Here is a 17,577-nt window from a genome sequence, read left to right on the forward strand (position 1 = left end):
GGCATTCACTTCCATAAATTTTTATTATTGTGAATAAATTAGTGATCCTGAAATCTTGGGTTTTGGAAGACAGGATCCTAAGTGATTTTCCCAATCAAAATTAACCCAACCTACATCAAGTCAAATCAAAGACAAAAGTGAACCTATTGAATAAAAACAAAGATTATAAGGTTGCTGTGTTGGGATTTGACCACCTTCTTGAAATGCAGTTTAGTCCTCATTGATGCTAACCTTGCTTCTGGGTTGCCTTTGCTGATTTTTGTAAATAATTAAGTAGAGCCAACCCTTTAATATAAATTCTATGAATCTATCTCTTTTTATAAGGGGATTGGCAAGCCKTTATTAGTAATACCCATGATTATTAAGAGATCAAAGTAGGTCATTCAAACAAGCAAGATTATAGGAAAGGTTTAGGGTTATTTTGTCTGAAGTTTGAACATGGTTCTGCAGCAATCCAAAGTCCCTGCAGAGACTTGACTTTGTAATGTACGTTTCTGTCTGGGTCTGTCAGGCTGTTCTTTGTTTCTTTTTTTCCTCTCTCTTGTTATCTTTAAATGTACAGTATGGAAGAAATGAAATTCCARACTAGAATATTAGAAGTCTTCTACTCTACTTCTAAGAGTATTTGGAAAAAAAGCCTTCCTCTCCTAGAAGAGCAAGAAAGAAAATAYTGTTCTTCAGCATCTCCAGTTTAAAAACGTAATTTGTAGATTTGATCTGAATCTTTGGTTCAGAAGACAAATTAAACCAACCATCTCCTTGTACAAAGCTGATCAGCAATATTTTAAGATATTCTTTGCTACTGGTTCCYAGCAAGCCACTCTGCATAATTCTATATGTAACATTTCCTGGCAAGCATGAAAAATTATCAGATTTTAACAYGGTACCTGGTTCATATAGAAGAGAAGTGCTTAACAGGAGCATCCATGTGAGACTCACTTGAAGGTCCATTTTCCACAGGGCTGTTGGTTCTGCAAAACAAATGGAGTTTCAGAGTTTATATTAGATGAGTTCTGGTGTGTGCTGTGCAATTTGATCTTTCTTGCTGAACTTCCAGATCAATGCCAAGAAAGTGATTTACTGCGTGTTTTCATTTCTCATTGTACATCCATACATCCGGTTAAGTAGATCCAGATCATACCACTGTTCCGAACTGGTTACCAAGGCCTTCCCAAACACCCCCTAAACACCTTTGTAGCYGTGTATGATGATGTGGTTATTCCAGGAAGCAGTGATTTACTTTTGCAGATTAGGCTCTTTGTTAAGGATTCTCATATCATCAGTTAAGTCTGTTCCCATATTACCATTGTGCTAAAATAGAAGAAATTATTGTAAGAATTGTATCAAAAGATCGGCATTCTAAAAGTTTCAGGAATGTCTCAACCAAACTCTTTCTGTCTGCTAAAGACTATTACTGTAGAAAGCAGTTTCTAAGCTTTTTCAGATTTCTGACTGATGTTTAAGCTGGGACTAGATCCCCCCAACAAGCTCCTGATCTGCAATTAATTCTTTCTCATTTTCAGYCTCTAGCTATAAGAGATATCATAAGAAATAATGACAAAGACATGGAAGGAAAAACCACTTTGAGGGATAAATAAGCAGCAAAACTTTTGAACTACAACAGTCAAAGAAATGGGGGCAGGATGGGGCTGAGTGGTGTTAAATTAAGCTAAAATTGTTCCCCTGACATCTATATATATAAGGACAGAAGGGCAGGACCATCTACTGTGCTCTGAACCATGGGAAGGTCCGTATAGACTAAAGTCACGGGGCCTTATGCAGGGATCTGCAGTAATTTGCTGTTATCCCCAATAAAATTTTGAACACCGGTGGAGTGCTGTAGGGAAAATCCAAATGCTCCTTATGAGCCTGTGGTTGCTCAAAGGAAACAGTCATCTTCTTTACTTTACAATCACCATAAGCCTGAGGCAAGATGAAGTCTTCACTGGCCCCATTCTCCAGCTCCAGTTCCCAGTTTCACAGCTGGCATGTTTCTGAACAAACTAGTTTGCGATTTTCCCCTTATCTTCAAAAGACAAGCATATATGCTACCTGAGACAACCCTAAGTGTCATATCTCCCATAAACTAAGATTGCATGGAGCCTAAGGAGTGTAGAGCATCAGGGTGTTAGAACTTGTGAGACATGTACTTTTGGACTTGTGAGATATTATAGAAAAGAACTGAGGCACAAAGTATGTTTTTAGGTGAAAGGGAGAAATTGAAACAGGTTTCTATTATAGAGGTTTGGGCTATCATGGGAGGAGAGGCAGGAAATATTGTGTTGCCAGTATAAATGCAAATTAGTAGAGGAGTAGGAGAAACCACAAAAATCACCATGAAGAAGAAATATACAGTACACCATGTTGGAGACTATCCCCTGCCATCTATTTTCATGGTATTTCTTCAGATTGTGTGGCTTGCATCAAAACAGGGAATCCCATCTAGAAAAGCCATGTCTACACAGCTGGAAAAGAGCCACCTCTAAGGAAGCCATGAATCCAAAGGAWTCTTCTATCCACATGGTTTTCTCCCTGGTATGAGATTGCCTCTACTATTACTGATTTAAAAATGGATGTCTAATCCTTCTTTCCATAAATGCTTTTCATATTTTCTCAGCACACTGACATTTGATATCTGTCTAGATTTCTGTTTCGTACCTTCCCAATACCTCCTTGAGCAAAACAGTCATGCCAAGCATTTAAACTACTGATTCTCTATGCATGGATAATTGGAATTCAATTTCATTTTCTGAAGCGACTAAATAGCTTTATGATATATCATTATTGATAGTTCTATCCACATAGTTCTATGCTAGGCCTGAATAGTACGGTATGTGTCAGATTTCTTTTCTGCAGGTATTAAGCTATTTTATACAAATATTTTTACTTTTGAGTGAAGAAAAAATTTCAAAATCAGTCCAAAACTAAGTTTTGGAAGTGAAATATTGTGAAGGTTGTATTCTTAAAACAGAGAAATAAATTCTTTCTGTCTTGCAATTTGACCCAAATCTAAGAGCTCCAATTTAAAGATTTGGATCTGAACATAGTCACATGCAAGACAGAAGCTGATATCTATGTGCTACTTTAGTGCATCCCACACCCATGTTATAATCAACAAATGTCAAATTGCATCTTTGGCTGACACTGGACTTTCTGTCTAGGAAGCGCAGAGCATGTGAATTTGGTCTGTAGACCATAGAGCTGATACTTAAGTCTGGTAACTCAGGCCAAGCAATGTGGTTAGCAGCAGAAGTACTTGCCTAAGGAATCCTGTGCAGCTGTAGCATGGTCATGGAAAGGGGGTGGAATTCACATTGTTGTGTTGCGGGACTCTCACGTATTTATAAACTAACAATGGCATTTCAGAACACCTCTATCAGGAGCCCAGATATAGGGATAGGAAGATACAGGGAGCATGGGCCCCTAGCCAATATGTATCTATCCTATGTTAGAYACGTGGCTGAATGCAAATAATCTTGAATAAGAGTAAGGTAAAGATTTGCTTTTCCAGCATGCCTTAGTCTCTCTTGTAAGAAACATCCCAGAGAAGCCTTTAGTCTAAACAGACAAACAGAGGGCTGAAGACTCCATTACCCTGCTCTTCCCTAGTGAGGTTGGAGCTCACTGTAGGCTCTGTGAATGTTATAGCAAGGGCAGAAGATCTGCACAGCTAATCCCTAATGATAGATGACAAAGAACGACCAGGCTCCACAGCAAACATTGCAACTCCTGTCATAGACATCGAAAGCACCATTAAAAAGGAGATGCTGAAGTAGTCCAAAGCTAAGCAAGCATATTAATCCAATGTAGAAGGAAATGACAGAGATGACAGTAGCACTGACMTTTGTGGTCTTGGAATAGCGATGTTCTTGTTTCCTAGAACATCCCCTTAGATAGATCTATCAAAATTTACTCAGGAAATAAAGAGCATTTCTCTGGATTGAAATAGTTTTATGCTATAGATTTGGTGTTAGACTTTCCTCGCAGAGTGCTGGAGTTTGTCTGCTCTGCCTTGATAAAACTACCCCTCCCTGGCAAGCCTTTTCCAACTATTTCAAATTCCATATGAATTCCAGTGTGTATTTCATATTGGGGGAATAGAATATATACAGTATGAACTACATGTATGCATACATGCACAGATGTACATACACTCATACATGGGATGCAGGAGATGTTGTGCTAAAGCGCCATTTCTCTGKGAAGTCTCATGCTGTTCTGCAGTTCTGATGGGGCAGCTGCCCCACTGGCAACGTTTCCAAGCAAAKCTTACCAAATACATTTAAATATCTAATTTTCATGGAAAGCAATAGTGTTATCATCCCCCTAAAGATCTGGATTTAACAGTATAAGTGGCTAAAAGCAGTCAGAAAATGCAGAGCTGTCCTGGAGGCTACTACCACTGGAGGGCAGCGAGGCACTGTCCTTGMGGAGCAAGCACAGTACTTAACAGCATAGTACTTTTACAGGGTTCATAAAGAGGCTTCCATTTTAGATAAATACCTTAAAAAGTAAGCAGGGATTAAATAAACATATATGCATAACARACAAACAAACAGCAGGACTGCCATTTCCATTCCTCACCTGTCTCCTCACCTGCCAAGGTTCAAAATACTTCTCTGCTCAATACTGACAAATGGAGCTCACAGGAAACTGTGACCCATTTGAGGCATCCACCTGTTTCAACTTCCCTTCCAGCTCTTCATTTGTTATCACTTAATAAGGATATAATACATGACACCTGCTAAATCTCATTACTGATTTTGTAAAGAATTTTATTAAAATATTTCTGAAGGACTAAACTATACACTATACAGTAACCACGTTTCTTCCATACATGTATTTCTTCTACAAACACTTCTTTGTATTTCTTCTTTCGTGAAAACAGAACAAAATGCCACTGTGTGAACCCACAAAATGGTGCACTTTTGTTTCACAACATTTCTTCTGTACATGTATTTCTTCTACAAATATTTCTTTGTACTACTTCTTCTTTGAAAACAGAACAAAATGCTAGTGCGTGAACTCACAGAATGGTGCACTTTTGTTTCACACTACAGTAGTGTATTTGTTGATATTTCTTGATGCAAACATCAGTCTTTCTCAAAAATGTCAATTCTCAACCTTAGAAAAACACAAGTCTGATTCTTGTTTTGGTCACATTAGCAACTTTGAGTTCACTCAACTCTTGCAGATTATGCACAATTTCACAACAATGAAACTGGCCAAATTCACCAAAAGGCAAATTCTAATACTACCATAATATTGTCATGCACTAGGTCTTGATTTGAAKCAGCCTAGGGACTTGACAAGTGTGTGAGCCCATGACCTGTGTTGCTCCKAGCTGTTTTGGAGCAAGAAAATAGGTTACAGCTAGGTGTGCAGAGTTTGGTCCATGTTTCATTGCATATTGCTCTGAGGAAAGACATAATGAAAGATTCCCACGCTGTAAATATACTTACTGCTCTTTCGAGAACATTTCCTACAGAAGAAATCCTGTTTTTATGCTGACTTGTGTCAAACCCATTCCCAACAGTATAATAGTAGCCATGTCTGCTACCCTGCCACAGCAGAGGTGTTCACAGGGCAATGCAGGAACCCCCGAGGCAGCTTTCAGCCAGCCAGGTGAGGTTCTGGTGGCAGAGCAGTGTACCGAACCTTGAATCCCTGCACAAGTGGCTTACCCAGCCTTTTGGAGAAAGGGAGTGAACTGGGGGAGTGAACAGAAATGTTGCTCTCAGGTCGTGAAATGCCACTGGTTAATGCCACTGGTAAGCTAATTGCTTAGCTACTTAGGGAAAAAAAAGAGTCCTTGGAAGCTTAAAGTGATTTAGTTAAATATAACAACTGGAGACATCATCGATTAGAAGATTTGGTTTATATGGAGATTCTGGTTCTGATTTCCTCTTCTCTTCCCATGCTGTACTGGCCCAAGCTGCACGAGTATGTCCAGGAGGGACTAGATTGCCTCCTCTGTGCAGACAGGAGGGAGCCAGCATGCACCAGCTGCCCCTGTGCGCCACAGCACCAGGATAGCCACTGCCAGCGAGGAGGAGGAGGACGAGGAAGAGCAGGACGAGAAGGAGGAGGAGCAGGAGGCAGYGCACTCTGCTAGGGCACATTGCTTGCTGAGATCCCAGTCTGCCAGCATTCCCGGTGTGTAGCAAGGCCCTTTCTCCTGTCCTTGGAGACATGGTGAGGTTGCAAGCTGGGGAACAGTGAAAGGAGCCCCTGGGACTAGTAAGGCCAAGACTATTTTCACTGTGCTTATAATAGGAGCATGGGCCTGCAATAGACTTCCTAATGTACCGTTTGAAATATGCKGGCTATCAACTGCACAAATCTTTTCCTATCTGTTCTCAGCTGCATGTTAAACCAAAAATGAATTTGGCACTCTTAATCTCATTGAAAAGCTGTTCCACAGTCTCAGTGTGCTGAGAATAAAGAATTTACTTCTATCTTCCCTATTAAACTTACTCATGTTACGTATGCCTATCCACTCTTGAACTAACATTGTGCTTTACCTAATATAGCATTTCTCACTCCTCAGTGTTTACAATTTTTATGCACTTCTGAACATTTCTGGGAATGTTTGTGAATGTTCTGGGAACATTTCTGGGAATCCTGGCTACTATGAGGGAATTTATGAGCTTATAAAAACAAAGGGGGAATAAATGCAATGGGAAAACTGGGCAAGCAGGGGAGCCAAAGACTGTCTTTTTTTCCACTTTTCTGAGCCTCAGTTCCTGTCCTCACTTCCCTCAGGAGTAGCAGACATCATTATCTGATAACAACAGTGCTTGCTCCTGTGTACATATGAGCTCAGCAAGGATCTGCATGGTTTCACTGTGTGTGTGACAGAGGATAAGGTGGACTAGGTGTTGCACAGCTTTGTAATGTGCTTTGCATTTCTAAATGCAATAATCTATTGAAACTCAGAGACCCTGGGTATGTGCTCTGTCCGGTTGTTAGCTCCTATTAAGGCTCAGGATGCCATATTTTCAAGGCTGCTGTGACCTGTGCACATGGAGCTACCACATGGTAGCATGTGACACCCTCATATTCATCGCTTAGCTGCCCAGACTTATTCTCACTTACTTATAATTAGAATACATATTCTTTCATTTCTTTCTTTTTTCAGTTCTTTCTCTCTGCCAGCCATTCTACRAAATTCAATCCTATGAGTTCTGAAGTGAAAGGTATTTTTGTGTACTTAAAAAACAAACCAAAACAAAGCTATGCARTAACGTGACTTTCAAACATTCCCCACATTTATAGTCAATCTACTGGTAAAACAGAGTGGAAATCTTACATATGAAATCATCTTCTGTGGACAAAACTGATTATTGAGTATTGAGTACTGCTCCTTATTCCTGGAGGTGTATTGCCTTGGTATAAGGTTGTCATCATCTAGCTTCTGAAAGTCCAATCCCACCTCTGTGGGGAAAATCCTTGTCAGAGATGATGGCTATGCCAATGTAAATGGTATCAATGGACTTGGCTCTGCACACAGTACAACTTCATCCTGTTACCCAGCTAACTTAATTGACTAAGACTTTAGGTCAACACAGGTTGCTTATTTTGGCATGTGCTGTATTTTCACAGATTATCCTGCTTTAACATTTACATGGACAATAGTGTTCTCTTAATAAAGAAGTTTTTCTCAGCTTCTAGCAAATCCCTTTGATCTCTCCAGGGGTCATGCACGGTATCGTGTGTTCCACTGATTGCCTCCAGTGCCCTTTAAGCTTTTGTTACTGAGAAAACAGAAGCGGCCTTCTAGTGCAGTATGCTCACTCGGAGTGCCAGAGAGGTGTGACTAACACTGTCCTTAAACTTCTTCATTTGGAATTCGATAGTGAGTAAAATCAATGCAATCAGGTTTATAGATTAGTGACAGAAGCACACAGCCTAACCAAGTGCTGACTTTATCTAAGTTTGGCTCAGTCTAGTGATAAGGTCCAGTTATGAAAGCTAGATTTAGAGCTTTATCTCCTAAGGGTTTGGGGAGACTTGAAGTTGAGTGATTTCTGAGGATTTTGATTCAGAGTTGCCCTGAGTAGCAAATACACTGCTGATCTAAAAAGCACGCAGAGACAACACAAAAGACAGCATGTAAATGGCGAAACCCAGTCAACTCCCAAATTAAAGTCATCAAAGCTCAAATTACTGGAGAAGAGAGATGCATACAATGAGCCAACATTTCCACAGACTCAATTCATTTACCCCTTCTGATATTCCTCACGAGGAATAGTCCATAGTATTTCATAAAGGAAAACAAGCATGTGAGGGAAACTCACAAATACTTCGCTGGAGAAAATACCCAGTGAGAGCCTAGCCCAAGGATTTTTTTGTAGCATTAGAGACAAAAAAATCCCTACTAAATGATTATTCTAGTGAGCCACCCAATAGTCCTTTTAAAGATACTGAGAACTGGTTGTGAACAGCCCTTTCCTTTACACAAATGACCAGGCAGGAGCAGAGCAGGGGTCGCCAACATCTTGCACGGAGCATTGCCACAGGCCGGTTCCCCCTTCGCATCACGCACTGCCGGGGAGCCCGGGACTGAGCCAGGGCTGTACGCAATGCTCGCGGGGCTGCAGCCCCTGGCCGGCACCGCTGGGGCCTCAGCCGGCCCCCAGCAGCCGTCGCGGACYGTCCCCCACGCGCGGGGGTTGTAGACCCACGCGGCCCCGCACTTGGCCCTGCCCTTGGTCAGCCTCAGTGGCTGGAAGAGACCGGGGCCGGCGCTTTGGTTTTCCTCGGGAAACTCAGGCAGCATTGCCCTGGGGCTTAGTTCATAACGTTGCTGTTGTGGCATGTGGAAGATACAGATACAAAGCTGCATCAGATTTTGATATATATTTATTGCAAATGATAAATAGTACTGTCTTTGTTTCATTAGTTACTAGTGAAAAATGATGACATGAATAATTAACAACATAGGGAAGACAACATTTCATTATGATATCTGATTACCATGAAGGAAGATAAGAGGATTAAACTGGAAAACAATATGCTTTAACACATGCTGAGACCGCCYGGGGAAGGAGTTACGAACGCGTGCCGCGCCAGAGAGAGATTCCTCTGTCGTGAGTTATGTGCTACGGAGAAAGCAGCCGGGCAAAACCAAGGATTTGTCTGCTTCTGTAARAAGAAAACTGGGGAGCAAATGGAGTTGGACTCCTGGGTCGAAGCCCGGATTCCTTTTCACTCTTCAGTTTCAGAAACTGTATTTTTGGCAGTGTGATACATGTGATGGTACCGACATCTGGTGTTCCTGTGGTGGCAGACTCTGAGGAAAGAAAAGACAAGTAATAACCCTCACGCCAYAGTGCCAGCTGCATTTGGAGAACAGTCAGTCAAATCTCACTTTGGCCTTATGCAGTATTGTAAAGGCAATTAGTAGAGAAAATGAGTGGTAAGAATCAATTAGGCAAAATACATCAATTCATTAGTAAAGCTCTGTTCCTTGAGTGAGTCCTCATTGGCGTGGATTTAAGAGGGAAAAAGTGCATGTAAAAGATGTGCAGATCTTTTTGTCTGTACACTGATTTTTTCTCAGCATAGGCTTGGGTGTGTAAGGCTATGCAAACACACATGCAAAGGTACAGCATTCGTTTTTCATGGCTCTGGTACTACCTAGCAATAAGTAGCACCTATCCTCTAAGTGATCTAGAAGGAACTTTTCCTTTCTATAGTACTTTCCTATCGATATTTTACTCACAAATCATACATAAATCATTGCAGCTCTTCAACTAAAATAAAGCAAGCAGAAAATACCKGGCAGGCAAAACTAGAATCTTCTGTTTTAGATATAACTGCATGTAATTTTAATTATGAGTAGTATGAGCCAAGAGATAAAGSGTTTAATTTCTGGTCACAGCAACAGGTATAACTATTGACAGTATATAGGCCCATTTCATCCTTTACAGCAGCAAAAATCTTGCAAAATTAACAGGGAAATACAAAGGCTCCCAAAGCCTCATGATARCACACTTTCATTTTGTGTTGTGGCTCCTGTAGCAGGTGCCTGGGAAACTCAAGTCACTAACCTGCAGTGCAGCTGGCGTGCGGTGCTTGCACACCCGGCTGTGCGGTTGTTCCTCTGGGCGCACATCTGAGGCACGGACGAAGAACGCGGGCTGCAGGGGTCCCCCCTGCAACGTGGGTACGTACCACGAAGGGGCAATTTGCCTCTGATATGTTTTCAGAATGATATTTTTAGCATAATTCATGTGCATCATGTAGCATAAATGACATTCAAATGAAGATACGTGCACAGACAACACAGGCATCTTCACGGTGGACACAGCTACGCGTGCCTCAGTCTCTGTGAAAACACAGCTGGAGACTGCGTTCATGCCATTCACACTGGATAGCATCCAAGAGAATATTCCCAGAGCCTTTCCCGAAACGGGCATTCCCCRGTGCTGAAGTGGCGGATCCACACCCACGCAGGCTGCACACAACTTGTGCCTCGTTTATGCCCCSGGAGCCGTCACAGGCTGTTCCCCAGTCTCCTTGGTGATAGATTTCGACGTGGCCCTTGCAGTTATTCCTTCCATTCACCAGTCTCTGTGACATTTCTGGGAAAAGGAGGATATCTGACTTAACAGGGACACCATGGGCAACTAATGCAGTCAGAGTTGCTGTACACAAAAAAAGAGGAGTGAGCAGTAAACAATGTCATGCAATGAAAAATTTTTATTACTCATTTATAATATCTTACAATCGCATCATTTAATACATGATATAAAGCCTGTACCTTAGGTACGTGTGGAAAACATTGCTGGCTGATCTAAATCCATGTATTAGAGTAAATTTGTGCTTAATTTATATTCATGAAGATGTTTCTGCTAGATAGATACAATTATAATCAGGTTTAATTTCAGTTTATTTGAATACCTGATTATTTCCAAGAATGCAGAGAGAATTGAAGCACAAGACTATGAGACATCCAACAGAATGCATATAAGGGAGAATACTGGAAGAATGACTTATCATTAAACAGAGCATGGAAATATTTTATTTTCTAAAGGTTGTTTTTACTTGAGAAAACAACACCATTGGCTAATGTAAAAGTCGTATAAAGATAGCAGTTCGAGTTCAGATTGGAGTCTCTGGTGGATCCTCATCCCAGTGCAAAGCTGTTGTGGCTCCATGGCTGAAGAGTTCTTCTCTCTTCAGGTTCATGAATCAGAGGTATGGAGAGGAGGGACAAAACCACAAACACCGCTTCTGTGAGGAGCTGCACTCTTTGCAACAGGAGACTGTTCGAGATGTAAAATGGACCGAGTATATTTCTGCATTGGAGGAGGCCTAACCTTTCTTTTTTCACCCAGAGTCAACAAATACCTTATGTCGATCAAGTCAAGTTTCTCTCAGAGGTTCTTTTTTTTTTTTTTTTTAAAAAAAAGGTATATCAATGCTAGTAGATTCTATAAAGAGAAAGGAATAGGAACAATTTATATCTTGTTACTGGAACTAGAGGTCAAAAACTTGACTCGCACAACACAGCCTTGTGAATCTCAGGTAATCTCCAGGAGAAATCACTGATATTGTGAGTTCATTATAAATAAAATTCATYGGAGAAAGGACTTCTTCATTATTCCTCATTGCAAAACCCATTTCTAACAGTGATTGGGGGTATGTAAGGTGAAGGTGCCTCCTAAGATTTCTTGTAGATGACTCAACAATTTACAAGCCTTAAAGATAATGTACATCTTCCTCCTTCTCCTTATTCTGCAGACCCTGAAAGAATGACCAAAGAGAAAAGTGGTGTGCTGAGCTGGCAAATAGATATGATATTCGTATTTGATGTCTCTAATAGCTYACAGAAGTGGGACAAAAAATATTCTGCATGACAGGGTCAATTCCTAGTGATATTTCAGCTATATTTCAAACTGCAGCTTATAGGAARTTCTTGAAATAAAGAAAATAAAGCAGAAAGTACCTGAACAGACAACACTGGCATCTTCACTGTGGCCACAATTATGTCTTGACCATCCGCTGTGGGAGCACTGCCATACATAAGGCTCATTCCCTCTGCACTGCACATCATCTAGGAAAATGACTCCAGAGCCTTCCCCAAAATGGGCTGCGCCTGGTGCTGAGGTGGGCTGCCCACACCCAAGCTGTCTGCAGATGACCTGAGCATCGCTGATATCCCAGAGATCATCACAGACCGTTCCCCAGAATCCTTTGTAATATATTTCAACACGTCCCTCACATCTATTGCCTCCATTCTCCAGCCGCAGTGATATTTCTAGCAAAGACAGAGCAATTGCAGCTGTCACTTAAGGAGAAAACTGAACGTAGCCTGGATTCTAATCTTGCGCTTGTGCCACATGAAGGTCTGTATTACAAAATGGACATGACTCAAGRGAAAGATATTCTGCAGAACAGGGCCATTCACGTAGCCTGTCAATTGTATTTGGAGCAGGCAAACATCTCTCTGTTGCTACGTGGTACGTACTTACATGATAAGCAAACAGTGAGATACAGAGACTGGATTTTATGTAAGAACCACATAAGTGGTCATTTTTTCCCTGTAGTTTSAACGAATCTTTGGAGAAGCACAAAACTTTGAAGAGTCACAAGGAAACCTGTGTCCCCTGCAAATGACTCCTAGGGAAGCTGAGCAGGCAGGTATGTGTGACTCTTTGAACTTCTTAATTGTGATTAATTTCTGTAAGTATGTCCAAGATTTTCAACTCTTTGCAATGTGGCTTGCTGAGTGGAGATAGGCTGAGGATATTTGATTCTCAGGTCAGTGATAACTTACAAATTATGCCCTTTACATTCTTTTTCAAGGTGGTTTCCCTAAATTGAAGACCTCCATCATCACCTACATCTTTTGCAAAACTATAGCTGGGAAGTTGTTCGTCTACCCTGAATAAAAGTTATTTTTTTCCCCTAAGACTTTGCATCAACAGAAGTGAAATGTATTTTTCAGTAAAATACCTGATTCTTAAAATGATCAGTTAAATAAATGATAAGACTTACCGGGTGTTCTTACTCCCCTAGAAGCTGTGGATTAGAAAGCAATACAAACATTTTAACTCAGCAGCTTCAGTTGTATTTCAAAAGAAAGAATTAGTTGCCAGTAACAGAACAAATACTGTTAACATGAACCTGTGGTACCTCGTGGTAATGGGTGAGAACTTTGTACCTCAGTCTTCTCTCTGTAAGTCATTAGGATCCTATCTCTTCAATTGCCTAATTTGTCGTAGAACTAAGTTATTTTTATACCCTATCTTTACCTATGTTATTCAAGACAAACACTTTAACTTGTGTTGAAATGCTAGAGCAAGAGTTTATTCTTTAGGACTGACTTCTAAGTCAAAAAACCCCACATTGGTTAAAAATAATGTCCTGGTGAGATTATGTTGGGTAGGTTCAGCTGGAATATACTTTCAGAAATCTAGATGCCTGTGCCATATTTGGTGGTATCTGACTACCTTTGAACACTCAGGGGATTAACACCCCTCTGAAACCCAAAGTATAAGGTATTTATAAGGCTACCAAACACTTCCTCCTCCAGCATCTTGTATAAAAGATATTGCCTCTGCTTTCTACACTCCCATCAGTGTGGCTGATTGTCCGCTAATAGCAACTTCTGAGCATGCAGGACCAGAAGACCCTGGGTGCATCACCCCCTCTCACTTGCAGTGACCACCTCTGAAGGACTGTTGAGGAGAACAGAAAGAAACACTCAGGGTCTAGATTCACCCTTTTACTGTGCTTCTCTTATGTTGCACACTTACAGCTGGGCTACTCTTACTGCCATAGCCCTTGTCTCAGGCTGATGGATAGATTTACAGCTTACACAATTTACAATTTGACATAAATAAATTCACTCTACCATACCTGAGCAAAGCACGCTGGCATCTTCTTTGTGCCCACAGTTATGTACTGACCATCCACTGTGAGAGCATTCCCACAGGTAGGATTCATTTCCATGGCACTGCACATCATCCAGGAAAATGTTCCCTGATCCTGGAGAGAAATGTGCGTTTCTCGGGGCGGAGAGAGCATTTCCACATCCTAGCTGTTGGCACACAACCTGTGCATCATTTATATCCCAGGAATCATCACAGACTGTTCCCCAGCTTCCTTGGTAATAGACTTCAACACGACCTTCACATCTGGTCCTACCATTTATCAGTCTCAGTGACACTTCTTCAAAAGAGAGGAGAGAAAGGGATAAGACTTTGTAGGCTGCCAAACTGATGAACTAAAATTCTGGATTAATTATGGAATTGATTCAGTATATGGCTCTGGCTATTGGATTCTCCTGGTGCTTAATATGACTSTCCAGGAAAAGTGAAGAGAACAAAGTGATTAGTGCCAGTAGATCTAATGTCATACGGCAATTTTCAATCACTTCGGCTCATTTTTTGAACTAAAGCWCTTCTGCTTGGGCTGAACAGATGTTCACATTTACCTAAATCATTTTTTCATTCCCAGCTTAATTCTGATCATGAGATTAATAAGAATGAAAGGAATGATGTATGTTAGATAACTGCTAGTGGGCATTTTTCTATTGATATATTAACAGTGAAATATTAAATTCAGTAGAAGCAAGGCCAAGGTTTTACTTAGAGAGACAGGTGTGATGAAGAGATGAAGTTAATCACATCTAAGCCACAAAATAGGGGCCATGATTTTCTCAAAACTAAATAAACTTTTCTCCTTATGTTTTAATATCATGTAAGGGCTTTTGAGTTTTACTAGAATGTGGAAAAAGTCCATCTTAGATTTTTTTGTGTTTGAGGTAACTCCATCCAACAGATAAAATTATTAGTTTACTAATTAATGCAGTGCCTTTTTTAAAGACTCTGGACTTCTAGGAACCTAACCCAGTGAAGATTTTTCACACATAAAAGGTCCCATCATTTCAGTACTCTGCCCAAASATATATACATTTAAATTTCAATTGTTAAGCGTTCTTAATCATTATTAAGAATACATGGTTATCTTCATGAAAACTGTGTAAATAACTACTTTCACTGTGGTCAAAATAGATTACGCTTCAAGAAGCCATTCTCATACATAAACTATTAAAGAAACTAAAGATGATCTATATTGGTAGTCATTTAAACAAGAACTATGTTTATGTTTTAGATAAACTTCTTTCAAGAAAGAAATGATCAAATAAACATGAAATTGAAATTACCAGGTATTTCAGTTCCTGTAGAAGCTGTGAAGGAAAGAAATAGACAAAATACACATTTATTAACATAATATTTCATCCTTCTTTACAAAACCTGTTTTTATTTCAGAAGGTGTTCAAGAAAAGGATAACTAAACTCTTTGTAATATGTGTTCTGAAGAGAGTGAAAATGATGAGACATAAAATTAAGAACTGACTTTCCTTGACAGCAGCTTGAAAACCAGTGGAGAACAGGAGGAGGCTGCCTCTTTTACTGATATCTTTTACTACCTGACARATATCAGAAAAGTCAGGGTTAAATTTAGGTAAGGACCCAAAAGTCTGAGTGCAGCACTTCCCGTTTGAAAGGGACCTGACAGAGTCATGGTTCCTTTTCCTTGTTGTTTTCTGCCCCTGCACTGCAAAACAGTTGTGATTCTAAACCTTTGGATTTGGTCCCTGACCATCTCACTCAAATAAACAATCTATAGAAATTCAAGAGAAGCTTTGTCAAGGTAGGACGTGGTGGAGGAGGACCTTAAACTCGTGAAAAGTCTCCTGCGTGAAAGCTTGTACTGTAAGGGCAGAATGTGCCTCAGGACTACTTTTTGATGCTCCCCTCTAGCCTGGCAGTATGTAAACAGAATTGATTAAAACTCACTGTTAGGTTACAGGTGGGTAAAAATAGTGTGATTTTAAAGTAAATATATTGGATGAACTCTGAAYCCTTTAAAATACTCTAAAATTTCTCTGAAGCATAGTCAGATGGAAGTTTGTAATGACAAATATCGATCAAACCAAAAACAAAATGAGGGAAATCCTCTGCATAGGGAAGAGCCTTGTTACTGACAACAATTCTAGTTCAGGGGAGCAATTTCYAATTTGACATTACATATTAAACAAAGTATTTCTTATCGTGACACTTCTTGATAAAGCCAAGAGATCAGAGTGTACCTGAGCAAACGACGCTGGCATCTCGCCGGCTGTCACAGCTCTGTCTATACCACCCCCTGTGAGAACATTCCCACAGGTAGTTCTCATTCCCTCTGCACTGCACATCATCCATGACAACATTTCTCAGGCTGTGAGTAAAGGTGACATTTCCTGAAGATGATACAGCATGTCCACAAGCCAGCTGGTTACAGACAACTTCTGCATCACTTATATCCCAGGAATCATCACAAACAGTTCCCCAGGCTCCTTTGTAAAATACTTCAACACGCCCTTCACATTGGTTCCATCCATTCACCAACCTCACTGACATTACTTTGAAAGAGAGAAGAGAATTTTACTGAACCTGGGCACTKCATGGAAAGGCAGAATCAGAGACTCATGTGGGTTGGAAGGGACCTCCAGGGATCTCTGGTCAAGCCCCCTGCTCCCAGCAAGTTCTGTTAGAGGAGGTTGCTCAGGGCCTTGTCCAGGTGCATTCTGACTGTCTCCAAGGAAGGAGATACCACAGCCTTCTTGAGTCCCTCTTCCAGAGTCTGACCACCTCACGATATATTTTTTTCCATATTTCTAGATGGAATTTCCCAAGTGCCAGCTTGTATCTGTTGCCTCTTGTCCAACTGCTGTGTGTCTCTGAGAAGAGCCTGACTTTATCTTCTCTGCACCCTCAGAATAGAAAATCATAAACAGCAGTAAGACCTCCCTTTTACCTCCTCTTCTTAAGCCTGAACAAGCCCAGGTGCCTCAGCCTCTCTCTGTACATCTAGTGCTCCAACCCTCTGACCATCTTGATGAGCTCTCTCTAGATTCACTCCAGTATGTCTGCGTCTCTCCAGTACAGGGGAGCCTAGCTCTCCACGTGTGGCCTCACCAGGGCTGAGTGGAGGGGAAGGTTCACCTCTCTTGACCTGCTGGCAGCGCTCTGCCTACCGTGACTCAGGTTACCATGGCCRCCTTTGCCACAAAAACGCATTGCTGGCTCACGTTCAGATTGTTTTCCACCAGGATCCCCAGGTCCTTCTCTGCAAAGCTGCAGTCTACCCCACTGGCTCTCAGCCTGTACTCCTATGCTATGCTTCTTACCTGACACTTAGCGTCAAAGAGATTGTTTTGCTAAGGATRAACGAAGGTCGTACAGAGCAGGTCATTTCCGCAAAGCATTGCCCATTTCACTGGTTAGGCGTGAACATGCATTTTCTATCTACTTAGAAGCTCCTGTTTTTTTAGAGTCTCTGGGGCAAGACCACACTTCCAAAGCACCTGCCCATTTTATCTGAAGACAAAAATATTCTGGAATAATTCAAGCTCTGCAACATAGGGTCCACAGCAGTACTGCTGGAAGTGAACTTTATGTGTGAACATTCATGTGACTGTAAATGCAAAGCCAAGCCTCATTTATTCAGACTTAATGTTTAGATAGATGTAATTTGGAGAAGTTCTTGGCTTTATCTGCTGTTTAAAACTAATAG

The 17,577-nt window shown here is 41.0% G+C and overlaps 1 protein-coding gene and 1 long non-coding RNA gene across 2 annotated transcripts in view; both read right to left on the minus strand.

Moving 5' to 3' along the window:
• Positions 1-8,847: 8,847 nt before the first annotated feature.
• LOC146595679 (uncharacterized) lies at positions 8,848-10,361 on the minus strand. Its single transcript, XR_014895873.1, has 2 exons — positions 10,056-10,361; positions 8,848-9,295 (listed from the first exon to the last, which is right to left on the minus strand). It is a non-coding gene; the product is annotated as an uncharacterized LOC146595679 (long non-coding RNA).
• Positions 10,362-16,100: 5,739 nt separating this feature from the next.
• Positions 16,101-17,577, minus strand: part of LOC146595680 (scavenger receptor cysteine-rich domain-containing protein DMBT1-like) — a 32,156-nt gene continuing 30,679 nt past the window's right edge. Inside the window, exon 14 of the mRNA XM_085305285.1 lies at positions 16,101-16,423. Coding sequence (XP_085161411.1) covers positions 16,101-16,423 — 323 coding nt within the window. The remainder of the gene's footprint in view (positions 16,424-17,577) is intronic.

The sequence above is a fragment of the Rhea americana genome, unplaced genomic scaffold (genome assembly GCF_003343005.1).
Source record: "Rhea americana isolate MKP2758 unplaced genomic scaffold, rheAme1 scaffold_218, whole genome shotgun sequence".
Classification (NCBI taxonomy): domain Eukaryota; kingdom Metazoa; phylum Chordata; class Aves; order Rheiformes; family Rheidae; genus Rhea; species Rhea americana.